This window comes from Schistocerca piceifrons, chromosome 2 (assembly GCF_021461385.2).
Source record: "Schistocerca piceifrons isolate TAMUIC-IGC-003096 chromosome 2, iqSchPice1.1, whole genome shotgun sequence".
Taxonomy (NCBI): Eukaryota; Metazoa; Arthropoda; class Insecta; order Orthoptera; family Acrididae; genus Schistocerca; species Schistocerca piceifrons.
This window is the reverse complement of record NC_060139.1, coordinates 562,053,556-562,074,328: the sequence shown is the minus strand read 5'-3', so window position 1 is coordinate 562,074,328 and position 20,773 is coordinate 562,053,556. Positions and strand designations below refer to the sequence as shown.

At 44.9% G+C, this 20,773-nt stretch overlaps 1 protein-coding gene across 1 annotated transcript in view; it reads right to left on the bottom strand.

Annotated features, from left to right (window-relative positions):
- LOC124777841 (odorant receptor Or2-like) overlaps positions 1-16,466 on the bottom strand; it is a 77,145-nt gene extending 60,679 nt beyond the window's left edge. The window contains exons 1-2 of the mRNA XM_047253377.1: positions 16,089-16,466; positions 3,787-3,886 (exon numbers count right to left, since the gene is read on the bottom strand). Of these exons, the coding sequence (XP_047109333.1) occupies positions 3,787-3,886; positions 16,089-16,441 (453 nt within the window). The 5' untranslated portion in view covers positions 16,442-16,466. The remainder of the gene's footprint in view (positions 1-3,786; positions 3,887-16,088) is intronic.
- Positions 16,467-20,773: the final 4,307 nt, after the last annotated feature.

Genomic DNA, 20,773 nt, shown 5'->3' with positions numbered 1-20,773 from the left:
AGCATCTCCTCTACGTCGCCGGTGCTCATACTGAACAAATTATTTATGCGGCAGTTTATAATAAAATCAACTTTAAGCCTTTCTCACATGTCCGACCTGTTCTGCCCATGCCCCGTTCGTAGTCCATTACATATGGAAACACTTATGTACGTCTTTCTTGCACTCACAACGCCAGATTTATACCTGGTGGCTAAAACTGGAACAAATTTTTTCCAGAGTAAATCCGTTCCGCATTATCGCATTGTAATATGTACCAAGTTTCTCTGCCATACGATAACTACAGCCCACACTGGAACTCTTTGAGTAGCTGCACTTTAATTATAACCACCTGGTACGTCTAAGACCAGAGCTATGGAACACAAGAGGTGACACAGTACATACAAAGTCTGAAATCTGGAAAAGGACCTTCTCCTTCCTACCACTGTAGTAGATGATTTGCAATACGGAGAGAAAATTGTATTTACATTCATGACATTCATGATTCTGTCCATGTACTGGTGAACCACAATAAAATATTAACATTAATATTTGGCTGTAATGGGAAACTACTTTACCGAATTCGTTACCAAAGCATTGCAAACGCGTTGTGCTAAGAGGCTTAGCGATGAGAAAAATCCGTTAGATAACTTCTGTATGAATTACCAGTAGCCACAAAATAAAAGTTGATCGCCAGTCTGATAGCAACTGGTATACAGTCTGTCATGTATTGATCTTACCATTTCTCGGACGCATTACTTTTAAGCGATATACTGAAATCGTGTTTCAGCATCCTGAAAAAAGCTATATCTTCGGAAGCACTTCGCTTAAAAAGGAACGCAATAGCTTTGGCTCGATTTCTATTTTCCTTGTCAACTTTTTTTCCTTTTTGGAATGCATATTATGCAGAAGATCAGCACCCCCTTCCACTAGTTCCTGTCCATTTGGCGGTCACGGCGTGGCCCGTGTAAGCGAACACTTCTGGCCCGGAAACATGATGCTGCAAACACTGTCGGGCCACACTGGAATGCAGTGTTGCCGAACAGGCCGTGCGGGGTATCTGCGCGGTCTAAGGGGGCCTTGTAACGGTCCGCGCGACTCCACCCGTCAGTGGTTCGAGTCCTCCCTCGGGCATGGGTGTGTGTGTGTTGTCCTTAGCGTAGGTTAGTTTACGTTAGCTTAAATAGTGCCTAAGCTTAGGGACCGATGACTACAGCAGTTTGGTCCCGTAAAACCTTACCACAAATTTCCAATTTTTTTGTTGCCGAACATGTGGCTGAAATTCCTGTAGCGTGCAATGTTGCCAGACATCATTGTCGGGATTTGTTGTTGGTAATATGCAATTTTTATTGTCCGCGTAAACGTGCCTTTACCAGAATAGCAGCGGCAAGCTGTGTGCAGTCGACTCGCTGAGCAGATTGCGTGCGCGCGTAGTTTTGGCGATCGCAGGTAGCCGTGTGCATCCTCTAGCGACGTGACCGGAGTCCTACCATGATTACACTACGTTCATCTAACACCGTGGCGATGGAGGTCAGAACATGCTGCTAGCTAAGATGACGGCAGACGTTCCTGTTAGTCTTCACGAACGACCCAAAAACAAACGGACGAGATGACAGGCTTCGTAAGAGTGTGGCTGGAGAAAGTGTTTCCATCAATTTCATGACCTACGCGGTGTCCCTCCACCAGTAATATACAGGGCGAGTCACTAACTATTGCCACCAAGAATAACTCCGAAAGTATGATAGGAGCTGAAAAGTTTGTGGGACAAACGTTGCATGAGACCAGGGGGGCCATAATATGACGTCGGTTTTTTGCTAGGTGGGGTCGCTTCGGAGATATGAAGTTCAACTTTGTTTTTTTAAATGGAATGCTGTAGCTTGGTACTCATTTCCCGATAGCAGCTATCGCGGCGAATCGAATGATGTGTAACAGTAAGGTCTTTGAAGGTCAACGAAGGTCAAAAAGTTGGCATGAACGTCCATTTACAGAAAGTGTTCGAAGTGATGACCATTGGTATCAGTGCAGTGCTGCAATATTATTATCATGAATTGAGTGGTATTCCTTATCACATCGGCACTTACGAAACACAAGCTCTGACAATTCCCTCTTGCATATCTTCAGGTGTAATTGGAATGTCTTTATAAACAATGTCTTTTGCGAATCATCACAAGAAAAAAATCCAGAGACGTCAAGTCTGGCGAACGAGCTGGCCACAGCACACCTCCTCCGCGTCCAATCCAACGATTTGGGAATTGTCTCTGCAACTCATTGCTATCAGCGAAAAATGTGCCGGACACTCATTGTGATGATACTACATTCTGTTCCTTGTTCCTAAAGGTATTTCTTCTAGTAATAGACCTAATGTTTCTTGCAGGAATGTGGTCTACTTCCTACAATTATGATTTCCTTCAATGAAATTGGGATCTATGATTCTGTCCTCTAGAACCCCACACCATACATTCACCGACCACGGGTTTTGGTGTGCAGCTTTCCGCAGTCAACATGGATTTTCAGTTGCCCAATAATGCATGTTATGAAAATTAACATTTCTATGAATCATGAATGTAGCCTCGTCAGTAAATAAAATCAAATTAATAAATGTGTAATCCCTCTGAATCTGAAGTTGAGCGCAACGGCAGAATTCAATGCGACGCATACAATCCATACCAGTTAATTCTCGGTGGAAACTGGTATGGTAAGGATGATACTTATGGCGATGCAGAACACGAACAACACTCCTGTGGCTCATGCCAGATTCCCTTGTGATTTGACGCGAACTAACACAAGGATCTCGAGCCACAGTTGCAAGAGTACCAATTTCCGTTTCCTAGTTAGTAACTTTCCTTTGCCGGATATGTTTCCGATGCGTTAAAGATCCAGTTGTTCTCAATTTATCATGTTCATATTTAAAAGTACGACGTGTAGGGTGAGTACTTTGAGGATATCTTTCAGCGTATAAGTCTCCAGCTCTCACTGAATTTCGTTGGCATTCTCCGTAAATGAGAAGCATATCGACTTGTTCTTCGAAGGAATACATCATTTACATTGATTCGACGATACTAGTCTTACGGTTCCTGTTAGTGTTGTATTGAGAAACCGTCGAATAGTGTTTACATGTCAATGGATACGCCGTATTCGGCGAATATTTACTATTTTCACGATATACGAGAGAGAATTGTCAGAGCATGTGCTTCGATAAGTGACGAAGTGATAAGGAATACCACTCATTCCATGATGAGAAGATTGCAGCACTGGATCGATACCAATGGTCATCACTTCGAACACCTCCTGTAAATGGTCGTTCATGCCACCTTTGTGACCTTCGTTGACATTCAGTGACCTTACTGTTACACATCATTGGCTTCGTCTTGATAGCCGCTATCAGAAAATAAGTACCAAACTATAGCACCTCATTAAAAAAAAAAGTTGACCTTCATATCTCTGACGCGACCCCACCTAGCAACGAAAAACCAGCGTTATATTGTGGTCCCCGTTGTCCCATGCAACATTTGTCCCACGAACTTTTCGGCTACTATCACACTTTAGGAGCTATTCTAGGTGGCAATAGTGACTCACCCTGCATATTCAGCACAGACAACCTTACAGGGAATGAGTTTTAAAACAGCAAGAATAAATGTACTGCAATGAAAAATGAACAGTTCTGATTGCTATCGAAATACGAGGTGAAAAATCGCATCTTTGTTGGCGAATCCAAGCCTGTTAAATACTGTAAAACGGTGAAGTATGGAACATAGTATTTGCTTAGTAGGTACGACAGTGTTAGTTGAGTAGTTACGGTAAAGCACTTACAAGTGTGGCCTGGAACAGAGCGACGCAGGCCAGCAGCACGCCGGAGATGAACTGTGTCATGGCCAGCGGACTCATCACGGTGTCCAGGTACCGCACGAACCTGCACATAATTACCGAATACTTTATTGCACACTTTAGACATCCAACACGCGTATGTGTTTCAACGTTGGTAGGTTAAAAATGTGGGCCGGAACGGCACATGTACCTAAGCGTGCAACTTCGAATATACTGGACACTGAGGCGACAAAGTCGTGGGATACATCCTACTATGGTATAGGACCTCCCTTTGCCCGCCATACTGCAGCGATCTGATGTGGCATGGTCCTAAAAACTCGTTGGTAGTCCCCTCCAGAATTATTCAGCCATGCTGACTCTGTTGCCGTCCATAATTATTGTGACAATGTTACCGGTGGAGGATTTAATGCATTAACTGACTTCTCGATTGTGTCCCATAATTGTTCGATGTTGGGTGATCTGGGTGGCCAAATCACTCGCTCGAATTGTCCAGAATGTTCGTCAAACCAATCACGAACACTGTAGCCTAGTGACATGGCGCATTGTCATCCACAAAACTTCCATCGTTGGTTGAGAATTTGAAGTTCATGGATGGCTGCAAATGGTCTCCATGTAGCCGAACATAACCATTTATAGTCAGTGATGGGTTCAATTGGGCCAAAGAAACCAGCCCATTCCATCTAAACACAGTTCACATCATTATGCAGCCACCACTAGCTTGCACAGTGCCTTGTTGATAACTGGGTCCATGGCTTCGTGGTGTCTGCAACACACCCGAACCCTGCCATCAGACCTTAACAACTGAAATCGGGACTCATCTGCTGGGCCACGGTTCTCCAGTCGTCTAGGTTCCGAGGTCAAGAGCCCAGCGGAGGCGTTGCAGGCGATGTCGTGCTGTTAGCAAAGGCGCTCGCGTGGATCATCTGCTGCCATAGTCCATACGCCAAATTTCGCCGCACTGTCGTAACGGATACGTTCGTCGTACGCCCCATAATGTTTTCTGTGAGAATTTCACCGCGTTTTGTTCTTCCATTAGCACTGAAAACTCTACGCGGAATCCGATGCTCCCGGTCGTCAAGTGAAGGCTGTCAGTCACTGCGTTGTCCGCGGTTAGAGGTAATGCCTGAACTGATGTATTCTCGGCACGCTCTTGACATTGTGGGTTTCGAAACATTAAATCCACTAGCGATTTCCTAAACGGAATGTCTCAAGCGTCTAGCTCCACCTTCAAAGTCTGTTAATTCCCGTCGAGCGGCTATAATCACGTCGGAAATCTTTTCAGACGAGTTTAAAAATGACAGCTCCTCCAACGCACCGTCCTTTTATGCCTTGTGTACGCGGTACTACCGCAATCTGTAGGTGTGCATATCGCTATCCCATTACTTTGACCTCAGTGTGTAGTCCGTCGCCTGACGACTAGGTATACAAAGCCGTGCTTCCGCCAAGTGCTCTTACGTGGATACGCATGTCGCAAGGGCCACAAGTCAGTCGACCCTCTCCCCACAGTTTACTAATATGTAAGGCACTTCACTACTTTAATATACACTACTGGCCATTAAAATTGCTACACCAAGAAGAAATGCTGATGATAAACGGGTATTCCCGGGAAAAATATATTATACTAGAACTGACATGTGATTATATTTTCACGCAATTTGGTTGCATAGATCCTGAGAAATCAGTACCCAGAACAATCACCTCTGGCCATAATAACGGCCTTGATATGCCTGGGCATTGAGTCAGAGTTTGGATGGCGTGTACAGGTACAGCTGCCCATGCAGCTTCAACACAATACCACAGTTCATGAAGAGTAGTGACTGGCGTATTGCGACGAGCAAGTTGCTCGGCCACCATTGACCAGACGTTTTCAATTGGTGAGAGATCTGCAGAATGTGCTGGCCAGGGCAGCAGTCGAACATTTTCTGTACCCAGAAAGGCCCAAACGGAACCTCGCAATGTGGTCGTGCATTATCCTGCTGAAATGTAGGGTTTCGCAGGGATCGAATGAATGGTAGAGCCAGGGGTCGTAACACATCTGAAATGTAACGTCCACTGTTCAAAGAGCCGTCAATGCGAACAAGAGGTGACCGAGACGTGTAACCAGTGGCACCCCATACCATCACGCCGGGTGATACGCCAGTATGGCGATGACGAATACACGCTTCCAATGTGCATTCACCACGATGTCGCCAAACACGGATGCGACCATCATGATGCTGTAAACAGAACCTGGATTCATCCGAAGAAATGACGTTTTGCCATTCGTGCACCCAGGTTCGTCGTTGAGTACACCATCGCAGGCGTTCCTGTCTGTGATGCAGCGTCAGGGTAACCGCAGCCATGGTCTCCGAGCTGATAGTCCATGCTGCTGCAAACGTCCTCATACTGTTCGTGCAGATGGTTGTTGTCTTGCAAACGTCCCCATCTGTTGACTCAGGGATCGAGACGTGGATGCACGATCCGTTACAGCCATACGGACAAGATGCCTGTCATCTCGACTGCTAGTGATACGAGGCCGTTAGGATCCAGCACGGCATTCTGTATTACCCTCCTGAACCCACCGATTACATATTCTGCTAACAGTCATTGGATCTCGACCAACACGAGCAGCAATGTCGCGATACGATAAACCGCAATCGTGACAGGCTACAATCCGACCTTTATGAAAGTCGGAAACGTGATGGTACTCATTTCTCCTCCTTACACGAGGCATCACAACAACGTTTCACCCGGCAACGCCGGTCAACTGCTGTTTGTGTATGAGAAATCGGTTGGAAACTTTCCTCATGTCAGCACGTTGTAGGTGTCGCCACCGGTGCCAACCTTGTGTGAATGCTCTGAAAAGCTAATCATTTGCATATCACAGCATCTTCTTCCTGTCGGTTAAATTTCGCGTCTGTAGCACGTCATCTTCGTGGTGTAGCAATTTTAATGGCCAGTAGTGTTCCATGATTTAAGCTGATTTGTAGACCGATATGCAGATCTGATCGTGTTCGTATACCAAAATGTTTGCTACAGCATAGGCCACGTCTCAGACACGCAGAGACGTGTGGTTCTAAACTGACCGAAACGTCTAAAAAACATGACCTGTAGGCTTCTCATAGTCACGAGCTCCCTAGTAGTTTAACGTACCACTAAGCATGTGTAGAGCGGGTTGCGCTCTTGTTTTTTGTCCTCAGTACGGTGCATTATGTTGGAGAGAAATGAATTCGAACTGTTTCCTACTGTTCGAACATCATATACGCTCGAAATCGTAGGAAAAACTCTCCATTCTTTGGACAATAATAGTGCTGAACCAGTATCCGCAGAATCAAGTGTTGTGGAATCCTTATGGTGGAGTCTATGCTACCGATTGCTCCATGCATTATCTTGTTACAACAAAATTGTTATATGGCACCATATACTATAGTTAGCGCATGCTATGGTGACTTCCGAGAAAAACAGTTTGCTTCGCTAGATAAGGCGTAATGTTTTCTTGGACGTGACATCCCGCATATAAAAAGACATCTAAAAGCTATACTTAAGTAGATATATGGACCTTTTTATGCTGCAGGTATCACTTTACTGTGCTAGAATGTAGAATATGGCTAGTGGTCTTGTTTTTTAGTGTTTACAAGCAACGCATCGACTCGGCTGTTGTCTATGCCATATACTACAGGTTTTTTTTTCTTGACTCCGAGGTCCTACATTTTCGGTTTTCTTTTTTTTCGTGTACATAGCACACTAACCGTGCTCACCGCCTTATTATTCCAGTACACAAACTGCAGAACACAGATTTGAATATTTCTATATGCGGAGAGGCTGGAAATAGAATGGATCGTGCGTTTTGACACTGTGCAAGACTCCTTAAGATTATTAAATACCATAAAATAATATTTACGATATGCTTCACTCTACTCTCCGCAAACTGCTCCCATGTGGTGTCATCAACGAATAACTTACAGAAAAGGCGCTGTGTGATGTTTAGCAACATTTTAACTGTTTGTCTACAGGTTTACAGGTAAACCATTAACTATATTCTGCCTCCATACTGCTATAATAAGCTACTATGACTACTATAAATACGACACAGAAGTGCTATATTAAACCTGGAGGAACTTTGTTCTCCACAATACTGCCAGTGCCACAGTCAGTCAGTCGCGATTTAGCACTCTGTCACAAAACGCGGAATTTACCATTAAACTATTCCGTTAAATTATTATTCTCCGCAAATTTGCAGAATATGCTGTGACATCATTAATGTATACTAACCACACGTCGGATTCACATACTATTCTACTCTATAAATCTGTCGCTACGTAGCAGTCATAGGAACCATGATGCTTTAGTAGTTCTGTAAAGTTTCCTAGATAGAGCCAAATGTTCCCTTGGAGGTGACATCTCGCATATAAAACGACACCTAGTGTCATACTATCCCATAAGACAGTTGGGATTGACTGTTAAACATGGGTGGCATCCAACGGTAGAGTAGTACTTATATATTTAAATGTCAAACCACAAGCCCAGAAGTAATCAGTTATTGGTAAACACTTTATAGATTTTATAAGGTGTCCAGACATGTGACTATGGGATACTTTTACGTTTTCCTTGGTTAAAGAACATGACATTACCAGGTTGGAGGCCATTACGGAATGGATAGAATGTTTCGTCCCTGTAAACGACGACTTGTATCTTCCTTTCCAACTACTCTGTATGGACAGTTATTGGTAATTCCCCACCGCTACTGCTGCTGAATAATCACATTATTTCGTCTCTCTTTTCTGCGTATTACACGTCGATATCATCGTCTCTGCAAACCAGCAATATCATGCTGTCACGCTCCAATGTTTAATATCTATACCTCGTAATATTTACAGGTATTTTGTTTAAGCTTTGCTTATTTAGGCCTGAACATGAAGAATATGGTTGAGGACTTGCTATTAACTGTATGTTTCAGCTGTGACAGCATCAAGGATTGGTAGAATCTCTGACGTCATTTTCAGTTGTGACCCACTAAACTTTAGAACACAACTATTTCCGCATTTGCGTCTACATGTCTGCACGTTATAGAGAATATCATTTTAATCTATGTTGCGGCATTTGTTTAGCATGTACAGCAATGGTCGTTGGTCATACAACGGTGTTCTAACAGAGAATATCAGGCGTTAAGCATATTTAATGGCTCATTGTGCTTGCAAGGTGCACTAAACCGTACATATAATATAGCTTTATTTTTGCACGAATTTTCGAAAAAAATCCTAAATACTACGATAAACACGCATTCTAATGAGTTACACAGACAATTTGGATGCAGCAATGTTTAATTTTTGGAGCTTCAATGTGCTTGCAAAGTGTGAGATGTCTCACAATAAATGGTAAGTAATTTTATTTATTTCCGTGTTATAGACTCTGACATTGTCTTTGAAAATGCCACGTCACACACTCTACGTATTTAGATACTACTGCAACATAAACATTACATTTTCTTACGCATTTTAGCATATTGTGATGTCATAAAAGTGGATAGGTGACTGAGTTAATACAGAGTTTTTTCTTGTATTTGACCTCAACTAGGTCTTAGATACTTGATGTAGGAACATTGCACTTTTCACGTTGCCGACGTATTTTGCAGATATTTTAGATTATTGTACTCGTAAATGTGCAAAATAATATAGGATATATAGTCTATAAAGCTTTTAGAGAGACTTGCCACTGTAGTTCTGATTGCAAACTTCGGCGAAAATTGTTATTGTACAAAGCCTCCAGTAGGCCTGTGTCATTTGTAATAATATCAATAATTAGCAATGAATATCATTGATTATATTTTTTCCAGTGAATAATATGATGCATTGTTTTTCCCTTTTAAATGGTGTCTGGGAACAATTTAAATGCTGAAATATTTAATTTGAGGGTGTGCTGTGACTTACATCAAGAGTAGGTCTAATTAATTACATTCAGACTGTTAATTTGCTTGTGTGCTTGCCTGCTTAGTGTAGTATTTTAGCTAACACGTCGTTTTCTGCCGTCATAAGCTTGGTCAGGCTAGTTTTACCACATATATTCCTTAGGCCTACCTTCTACATTTTTACTGTTTTAAGCATGGAAATCTAGCTTTAGAATATATACTTTAGAATTTTGGGCATTAATTTGCCGACTGTGTATTCGTGGAAATCTGCATTACAACGTTTGTACTTTCTTCACATTTCAGACGTAGTTTTATAGACAGTTTAAAATAATGTGACACCTGACAAGCATCACTGATGTGGAGATTGGTTGGAAAGAAAATTGTAGCATTTGAGAAGCATCATGGACGTGGAAAATAATTAATTTATGGCTCTTTTGCGTCTTAAACCAAGCACTGTACACAACAGGAACAATTATCTTCATTTAGCAGTGCAAATCTCGTTTCCTACAGTGCAGCCATTTGTTGGCGACAGTAAGGAACCCATGATACAACAAAGAAACAGTGCACATTTTCTACTGTGCGGGTAGCCGTCTCTTGTGGTGCAAAATTCGAACTAGCCTCGTTTTCTACAGTACAGCTGTCTGCTGGTGACAGTAAGGAACTGGTATATGGTACAGGACTTGACTTTATTTCTCGATAGTGGGATAGTATATAAGGTAAAACTCACGTTCAACAAATATGTATTCCTAATTCATTATTTGTATTTTATAATAAAATGTTTTCTACTCATTCCAGTATTCCATAGCGAATTATGTATAGCTTTGAAGGGAATTTACCGAAATGATTGGTGAGCCAGTCCTTAAACGAATATTCCGAAGTCAGCTGTGCAAACTTAGTTGACAACATTTTCGGTATTTATGCAATTCTGATACTTTACTGTACTTGGCGATTACGTCAGCGTTACATGTTAAATCACTGTCGTGACATCACCAGATCAGTTTCTCTACTGCACTGTATGTAGGTGGGTGCTGAGCGTGCGCGTGGGAGTCGGCCCAGCATGGAAATGAATGGCATTGAAGATAAGGAAGTGCTGATGCTGATGTCAGCAGAATATAACACGCACTACTGCCTCAGCATGGTAGGATTCCTGGAATGACCTTGGTGGTAAGACATAGTGCTAATGTTGACGTCAGCAAAACTAAAGCATTGCCCGAGTTTATTCTTGCCCGTATGCCCAGTGTGCCTCTACTTATGTTTTAAATAGAATGTGTAACACGAGGACGTCTCGAGGGTTGATGACCACTACAAAATCCGTTTTATCAAATTCAAGAACCAGTTTCATCACAGTTATCTTATATGGTGCATTACATTGTCCAAGCATTCCGCGGAGTTTGCGAACACACTGTGCAAAACAGTCACTACATTTGTAATAAATTTTCACTATAACATCTCGCTGTTCTGTCGTGAAGTGCCCCTTTATTAACCAGAAAGAAAACAGATGGAAATCGGGCGACATAGAGTAATGCCAACTTACTAGGACACAAATGACGGGCATTTCAGAACTTGCGACCTTTATAGCGTTTATAGGAAGTCTTGGCCATACAGACAACGAAACCGAAGAGCACGAATGAAGGACGCTCGTATTCAAAGTGATGAAATTACTGACACGGACGCAGATGTGGATAACACTAAATGTAAATTTAGTTTAGACAGACTAGGTCATAATTGTCTACAGCCAACATTTGCCACGGAAAACATGTAGGCCTAATCAAAACAAAAACAAATATTCAACTGATACATTATGCTTCAGATCTCTGTACTGTATTATTAGCGCTAGAGAAATGGCATTACATCATCGGCCTTAGACATGCATTAGCACGAGGAGCGTTCAATAAAAGTAATGCAACAGATTTTTTCCCCGAAAGCACTTTGATTTTATTCAGGATTCCAATACACCATATTATTCCCCACTCATTCTCCTAAAAAACAGCATTTTTCAATTTAATCTCCATTCACTGTGATGGCCTTATACCACCTTACTGAGAGGGCCTGTATGCCCATGTAGTACCATTCCACTGGCCGACGTCAAAGCCAGCCTCTTGTTACGCCAATAACATCCCCATCATCCACTCACTGCGTGCCACGGAGTGCATCCTTCATTGGGCCCAACAGCTGGAAGTCGGAAGGTCCGAGATCCGGGCTGTAGGGTGAATTGAGTCCAATGAAGTTTTGTGAACTGCTCTCGGGTGCACAGATTTGTGTGAGGCCTACTTTGTCATGGAGAAGGACACGTTCGTTAGCATTTTTGTGGTGACGAACACGCTGAAGCCGTTTCTCCAATTTCCTAATTATTGCACCATGAGGGCACACGTTAAACAGAATAACCTCATCTGAGTCCCAGAAGACCATCGCCACGATTTTGTCGGTTTAGGTAGCTGCTTTGAACTTTTTGTTTGGGTGAGCGGTGGTGGGATACTCTATGGATTGCTGTTTTGTTTCCGGTTCGAAGTGATGAACCCACGTATAATTCCCCGTGATGGTCTTTGACAAAAAAGCAACGCGCAAGAAATTCCACACAGATGGTCCTTCATGGATGTTTATGGTCCTCTCTTAGGCGGCAAGGACTGTGATCTGTCGATCAGCTCGAATGAGAGTGTCCACACGTTCCATCACTGCAGGAGTCAGCTGTGTGTGGCCGGTTAGCACGTGAGAGAACAGACAGGCTTGTGCGACCCTCTTGCGATGACGACAGATGCCTGCTCCAACGATTCACCGTGTGTTTCCTCACTGCCAGATCTCCGTAGACGTTGTGCAAGAATCTACGAATACCTGCGATGCTCTGGTTTTCGGGAAAAGAAAGTAGATGACACCTCTCTTGTTGGTAAACACCTCCATCACAGACCCCGAGCGAGGTGTTGGAGTGGTTAGCGCACTGAACTCGCAGTCGGGAGGACGCTGTTTCAAACCGGCGTCTGGCCATTCTGATTTAGGTTTTCCGTGACTTCCCTAAATCGCTTCAGGCAGATGCTGGAATTGTCCCTGTGTATGGGCACAGCCGATTTCCTCCCCCATGCTTTCCTGTTCCGAGCTTGTGCTCCGTCTCTAACGACCTCGTTGTGAATGGGGTGTTAAACACTAAACTCCTCCTCCGTCACAGACATTATTTTTAAGATTATACCTATCGGAACTTCATGAAACTGTATTAGAGGCTGAAGCGGGAATATTTCACAATGTCTTACAACAAATTCCGCAGTTTTTAAACCGAAATAGGCCGAGAAAAAATGTTGCATTACTTATTGAAGGCCCCTCGTACATTAAGAGCAGCAGGCGAACGAGAATGCAGGGCTTAAAGCTTTTCAAGGTCTCCCGCCTGATCGGCTAAGGTAGTGGGAACTTCTTTTACATTACATTCTCTATCGTCTTTCTTTTTCCTCTTAGTTAGTCTATCGTCTCGCTCTCGTATTTTCACGAAGAGTAACGTTAGTTATAATACACTACCGGCCATTAAAATTGCTACACCAAAAAGAAATGCAGTTGATAAACGGGTATTCATTGGACAGATATATTGTACTAGGACATGTGATTATATTTTCACGCAATTTGGTTGCATAGATCCTGAGAAATCTGTATCCAGAACAATCACCTCTGGCCGTAATAACGGCCTTGATATGCCTGGGCATTGAGTCAGAGCTTGGCTGGCGTGTACAGGTACAGCTGCCCATGCAGCTTCAACACAGTACCACAGTTCATGAAGAGTAGTGACTGGCGTATTGCGACGAGCAAGTTGCTCGGCCACCATTGACCAGACGTTTTCAATTGGTGAGAGATCTGCAGAATGTGCTAGCCAGGGCAGCAGTCGAACATTTTCTGTACCCAGAAAGGCCCAAACGGAACCTCGCAATGTGGTCGTGCATTATCCTGCTGAAATGTAGGGTTTCGCAGGGATCGAATGAATGGTAGAGCCAGGGGTCGTAACACATCTGAAATGTAACGTCCACTGTTCAAAGAGCCGTCAATGCGAACAAGAGGTGACCGAGACGAGTAACCAGTGGCACCCCATACCATCACGCCGGGTGATACGCCAGTATGGCGATGACGAATACACGCTTCCAATGTGCATTCACATGTCCGCAGCTCGTGGTCGTGCGGTAGCGTTCTCGCTTCCCGCGCCCGGGTTCCCGGGTTCGATTCCCGGCGGGGTCAGGGATTTTCTCTGCCTCGTGATGACTGGGTGCCGCCGCCGACGCCGCCACACCACGGCCCCCCTAGCCCTCCACGCCTCCGTCGTCGCTGATGCAGAGACCCCCCAACGCCCCCAAAGTGTTGTGTGCTAAAAGTGAGTGCGGTGTAAAATTTGTGCAGTGCAATCACAGTGTCTGCAACGCAAAATAGTGCGACACGACGAAAATATCGTCGTCTCAAATGGAATATATATATATATATATATATATATATATATATATATATATATATATAAGTGTAAATATTATTATATGAGTGCTACGGCTACACATATAGCGCATACCCAGGTAGCGTTCATACAAATGTGCGAAACATCACTCGCTTAGTTAGGTTTAAGTAGTTCTAAGTTCTAGGGGACTGATGACCATAAATGTTAAGTCCCATAGTGCTCAGAGCCATTTTTTTGTGCAGTCACCACGATGTCGCCAAACACGGATGCGACCATCATGATGCTGTAAACAGAACCTGGATTCATCCGAAGAAATGACGTTTTGCCATTCGTGCACCCAGGTTCGTCGTTGAGTACACCATCGCAGGCGTTCCTGTCTGTGATGCAGCGTCAGGGTAACCGCAGCCATGGTCTCCGAGCTGATAGTCCATGCTGCTGCAAACGTCCTCATACTGTTCGTGCAGATGGTTGTTGTCTTGCAAACGTCCCCATCTGTTGACTCAGGGATCGAGACGTGGATGCACGATCCGTTACAGCCATGCGGATAAGATGACTCATCTCGACTGCTAGTGATACGAGGCCATTGGGATCCAGCAGGGCGTTCCGTATTACCCTCCTGAACCCACCGATTCCATATTCTGCTAACAGTCATTGCATCTCGATCAATTCGAGCAGCAATGTCGCGATACGATAAACCGCAATCGCGATAGGCTACAATCCGACCTTTATCAATGTCGGAAACGTGATGGTACGCATTTCTCCTCCTTACACGAGGCATCACAACAACATTTCACCGGGCAACGCCGGTCAACTGCTGTTTGTGTATGAGAAATCGGTTGGAAACTTTCCTCATGTCAGCACGTTGTAGGCGTCGCCACTGGCGCCAACCTTGTGTGACTGCTCTGAAAAGCTAATCATTTGTATATCACAGCATCTTCTTCCTGTCGGTTAAATTTCGCGTCTGTAGCACGTCATCTTAGTGGTGTAGCAACTTTAATGGCCAGTAGTCGAGATTAATTTTATTTCATTAAGTAACACTAATGTTGCGAGGCAAAAACACAGCAGAAGTTCATCGGATTGATTGAAGCAAATGGTTAATTACTTAAATTCTACTAGGTAATAAATATACAGGGTGTTACAAAAAGGTACGGCCAAACTTTCAGGAAACATTCCTCACACACAAAGAAAGAAAATATGTTATGTGGACATGTGTCCGGAAACGCTTACTTTCCATGTTAGAGCTCATTTTATTACATTACATTACATTAATCATGGAATGGAAACACACAGCAACAGAACGTACCAGCGTGACTTCAAACACTTTGTTACAGGAAATGTTCAAAATGTCCTCCGTTAGCGAGTTTACATGCTTCCACCCTCCGTCTCATGGTATCGCTGATGCAGCCCTGGAGAATGGCGTATTGTATCACAGCCGTCCACAATACGAGCACGAAGAGTCTCTACATTTGGTACCGGGGTTGCGTAGACAAGGCCTTTCAAGTGCCCCCATAAATGAAAGTCAAGAGGGTTGAGGTCAGGAGAGCGTGGAGGCCGTGGAATTGGTCCGCCTCTACCAATCCATCGGTCACCGAATGTGTTGTTGAGAAGCGTACGAACACTTCGACTGAAATGTGCAGGAGCTCCATCGTGCATGAACCACATGTTGTGTCGTACTTGTAAAGGCACATGTTCTAGCAGCACAGGTAGAGTATCCCGTATGAAATCATGGCGGTGAATCGAGGAAGTAGAGTACATACTGACGAAACTAAAATGAGCTCTAACATGGAAATTAAGCGTTTCCGGACACATGTCCACATAACATCTTTTCTTTATTTGTGAGGAATGTTTCCTGAAAGTTTGGCAGTATCTTTTTGTAATACCCTGTTTAATTTCATATTGTGAAAGTTCATACCTGTCTTCCCTCCTAGGTGCTTGTTACACGTAAATAGCAACGAGTAAAGAAATAAATAAAAAAATTACTTGCTAACATACCTTAAGATATCTTGGTGATACTGAATACACAAGCGGAGCTCTGTGTACATGTCTCGCTGAATATCCGACGCCTCCCCACTCACGTCTCTTTCGAAGTTCCTCGCCGACCCGGCGAGGTTAGTGCGAAGTCCCAAAGCGTTTATGCGGGACGATAGAATTCTCAGTTGTGCGGAGACGTGGACCATGATGGCCACGAAGAAACAGTCGACGCTGACGGTGGCGAAGGCGAGCAGGAAGGTGCCGGCGCACTGCAGGGTGTAGGTGGCCGCGTAGACGGAGAGCTGGCTCGTGTCGAGCCACGACAGCTGCACGAACGGCAGCCTCCGCTCGCCGCGCTGGGCGATCAGCGGCATCGGGAACCAGACGAAGGACAGCAGGAAGAGGTAGGTGTGCAGGAGGAACGTCAGGCGCACCGCCTTCTTGTGGAACGCGTCGAACGCGGCCTGGCGGCGGGCGTCGGCGCGCCGGTGTTCGGCCTGCGCGGCCACCAGCCGGTCGAGGCGGCGCACGAGCGCGTAGAAGCGGCGCCGGCCGCGCAGCAGCAGAGCCACCTTGGCGGCGCCGCCGCTCACGGCGAACGCGTTGGTCAGCGCCAGCGTCGTCTCCTGCAGGTCCTCCGAGCCCTGGCCGACGCCCAGCACCACGAAGGCCATGTGCGTGCCGCACAGCGCCACCACGAGCGCGCTGAAGGCGTGGTAGGCTCTGCCGCGGCACGCCGGCCACACGCCCAGCAGCCACAGGAAGCGCACGTTGTGCTTCAGCACCGAGCCGGCCGCGCCGCGCCACGCCACCACGCGCTCCTCTCCACACCTGCAGGGGTTGGACAAAAGTATGCCAACACCGCGAGAAGTCCGTGCAGGTGCTAGCCGAGCCTGCACTTTCATAGCGAACGACACCTGTGCAGTGTTCTCAATACGTTGCAAGTCTCACTGGTGGTCATAACAGTGTTCTGACTAGTTGTGGGTGCACTGTGAGGGGTTAAGTGTATGCGAATGTGGGCGATTTGTCGGTGCTCATACGGTGAGTCCTTCCGTAAGATAAGTGACCGGAGTGTTTGCTTTCAGACGTTTCGTGCCGTACACACCACCGTTAAACGAAATTTATCTGAACAGGACAAATGGTTCAAATGGCTCTGAGCACTATGGGACTTAACTACTGTGGTCATCAGTCCCCTAGAACTTAGAACTACTTAAACCTAACTAACCTAAGGACATCACACACATCCATGCCCGAGGCAGGATTCGAACCTGCGACCGTAGCAGTCGCGCGGTTCCGGACTGCGCGCCTAGAACCGCTAGACCACCGCGGCCGGCTGAACAGGACACCTTGTAATATTTCTGGCATAGTCAACCATCATATTAGGCTCCAAGATGCTGTTCTCAGAGCAGTGGAGATACAAGAAGTATATATAGGGTGCGTCAAAAAAATGTATACACACTTTGAACTGTCATAGACAATTTATTTCCCGTTCTACAAGGTTAAATATCTGTGAGAAAGTAATGTTATGTTTCATCAATAGGTGGCAGCAGTGGCAAGGAAGTAACTGCAACATGGCGGACGTGCGTTTGAGCTTTGAAGTGCGGAAGCTGATAATTAAGTGGTACTGGAAGTTTGAGAATGTAGCTGCGGTTCGAAGGCAGTGGAGAAGTCAGTGTGGTACAGAACCACCTTCGAGGTTAACAATTACACGTCTACGAGACAAATTCGAAATTCGTGGAACAGTGTGTGATGTGCATAAAGCTCGATCAGGGCGACCTCGTACAGCTACAAGTAATGATTCCACAACTGCGGTCTTGGAACTGTTTCAGCGTTCGACTCAAAAATCTTCAAGGCGAGCGGCACATGAGAATAATGTAAGTGCTAGTAGCGTGCTACTCATTCTGAAGAAAGGCAAGTTTCGTGTGTACATTCCAAGGCTGGTGCAACAGCTAAGTGACGACGATCCAGATCGAAGGTTAGAATTTTGTGAATGGGTTCAGGAGATGGTGAGACGTGAACCGGGATTTATGGGTAGCATAATTTGGTCGGATGAAGCCCAATTCAAACTCAATGGAACTGTCAATAGGCACAATTGTGTGTACTGCACTGAAGATAATCCTCAGATTACAGTTGAAAAGGCTGTGAATTTGCCTGGTGTAAATGTGTGGTGTGGTTTGTCTGCAAGGGCCTTTCTGCTTTGAAAGTACTGTTACTGGAGAAACGTACCTAACAATGATTGCTGACTCCATATTCCCTGCCATTCGTGCATTATACGGTAATGATGAGTTTTATTTCCAACAAGATGGCGCCCCGTCACACTATCATAGGGACAAACGAGCATACCTGGATCACAATGTGCCAGGCCAGTCGATAGGACACAGGGGACCAATCGAGTTTCCTGCACGCTCTCCAGACTTCACGCCGCTGGATTTCTTCTTATGGGGCATAGTAAAAGATGAAGTGTACAAACGTAAACCACGTAACCTGGACACACTTTGGAATGAGATTCAGGCAGTGTGCACAGAAATCTCATTCGACACTTTGGTACGATGTACGGAATCAGTGGCGACTCGTACTCAGAAACGTATTGATGCTGAAGGCCGCCAGTTTGAACATTAATCACATTTGCAAAGTACATTTATTTTTCCAATTGGACTTTAAGCTTTCCATTTCCAGAATTTTAACATCGTAGAACGGGAAATAAATTTTCTATGACGCTTCAAAGTGTGTATACATTTTTTTGACGCATCCTGTAGATGACGAAATGTGGTGTGAGGCACCTGTCACAGATGTTAGATTCGGTACCATTCCCGTGAGAAAGACCGCCAGCATAATGCTACTGCTCTGTGATTGGCTGCTGTGTTCGGAGCAAGGGCGCCAAAACGTTAAAGTATAGTTATTATTATTAGTTAAACTACTCATTGGAATGACTTCACTTTTTGATATAAATATCTCTCAACAGCTGACTATCAATCAGTCATTTTAGAATTATTAAAAACAATTTAAATCAAAAACAAAAGACTGACGAAATTGCAGACGAAGTGCTTCGGAAGCGTTCGGGTCACGCCTTTTCGGGTACGGCGCGCGAAGTGTTTCGGGCTGATCGTCACTCTTGATTAGGCAGTCGAGAAGATGTTGTCTTTCGCAGGATGTGTTTGCCAGTATTCAATATTAAAAGATGTACTCCGGTAGTCATGAGGCACACACAGACACGTGCCACAAATAGTGTAAAGATACATTTTCGTAAACATTGTGTTTGATCATGTACTTTACTGTATCAGAAGGTGTTGTATTAAGATCATGTAGTCTTCTCGTGTGGCTATATTAAAATACGCGAATGGCATCCCAAAGAAGTAATATATTATTTGAGAACAGAACCTCACTAAAAGTCAGTTTCAGCCTCAAGATACAGAACCTACGACATCCATGCCCGAGGCATGATTCGAACCTGCGACCGTAGCAGTCGCGCGGTTCCGGACTGAAGCGCCTAGAACCGCTCGGCCACCGCGGCCGGCCATCAACTTGAAGACAGCAGGTTAGTGAACTATAACAGAACCTTCGTATTCCACACAGTGCAGTGGAAACAACTACCCGTCTCACGTGTACTGCATGCACAGAACAAATGTGCTCAGTGACACGTCATCTGCAGAGGAGGTAAAGGAGTATGATCGTTATTAACACCAACAATCAATTCGTTCTTACTTTCTTGCCGTCACCTGTCGCCTCTCAGTCGACGTCCAGTTGCTGTATCGGCGTGCAAATTTCAGCGTTCGTCAACTATGAACGGCGGAGACCACGGATGTCTGAATGAGGCACCTGCTGTAGAGGACCATATGCAGCAATGTTCATTGAACAGTCGTCGAGGGGACGCCGTTGTTATCCCCTCGGTTCATCTGGGCAGTCACTTGCTCAACAGCTGCACGTCTATTCTCCCATACACATCTCCGCAGCCATCATACGTGCCTGTCATCTGCGGCTTGTGATGCACCAAAGTTGCTTCAGCGTCGGCTTTGGATAAGCGCCATTTTGCTGTGCACTGTATACTTTAATAGGTGGTGGTGGTGGTTAGTGTTTAACGTCCCGTCGACAACGAGGTCATTAGAGACGGAGCGCAAGCTCGGGTTAGGGAAGGATTGGGAAGGAAATCGGCCGTGCCCTTTCAAAGGAACCATCCCGGCATTTGCCTGAAACGATTTAGGGAAATCACGGAAAACCTAAATCAGGATGGCTGGAGACGGGATTGAACCGTCGTCCTCCCGAATGCGAGTCCAGTGTGCTAACCACTGCGCCACCTCGCTCGGTATACTTTAATAACAGTGGCTTGCGAACAGTTTATAAACTTAGCCGTTTCGAAAATGCTTCCACCCATGACCCGAAAGCCAATGACCATATCCTTTTGGACATCAGATAAATCCCTCTGTTTCCGCATTTCTGTAACCATTGCACTGTTTTCTGCATCCTCCAACACCCTTTATATATCCTCCACTGCTATTGCTGCCACCTGCCATCTGTGAGTGATTATTGCATGATGGCGTCGAACATAGACTGGACTCCATATCTCTGTCCTTGTGTGTAAATTACAGTTGTAAAACTGACGTAGACAACATTAGGCTATCATAAGTGAGTGTAGACTATGGTAGTTTTCTTGCTAGCTTTAATCAGTTACAGCTGTACCCGCGTTGCTTGTACATTAAGTGCACTGCATA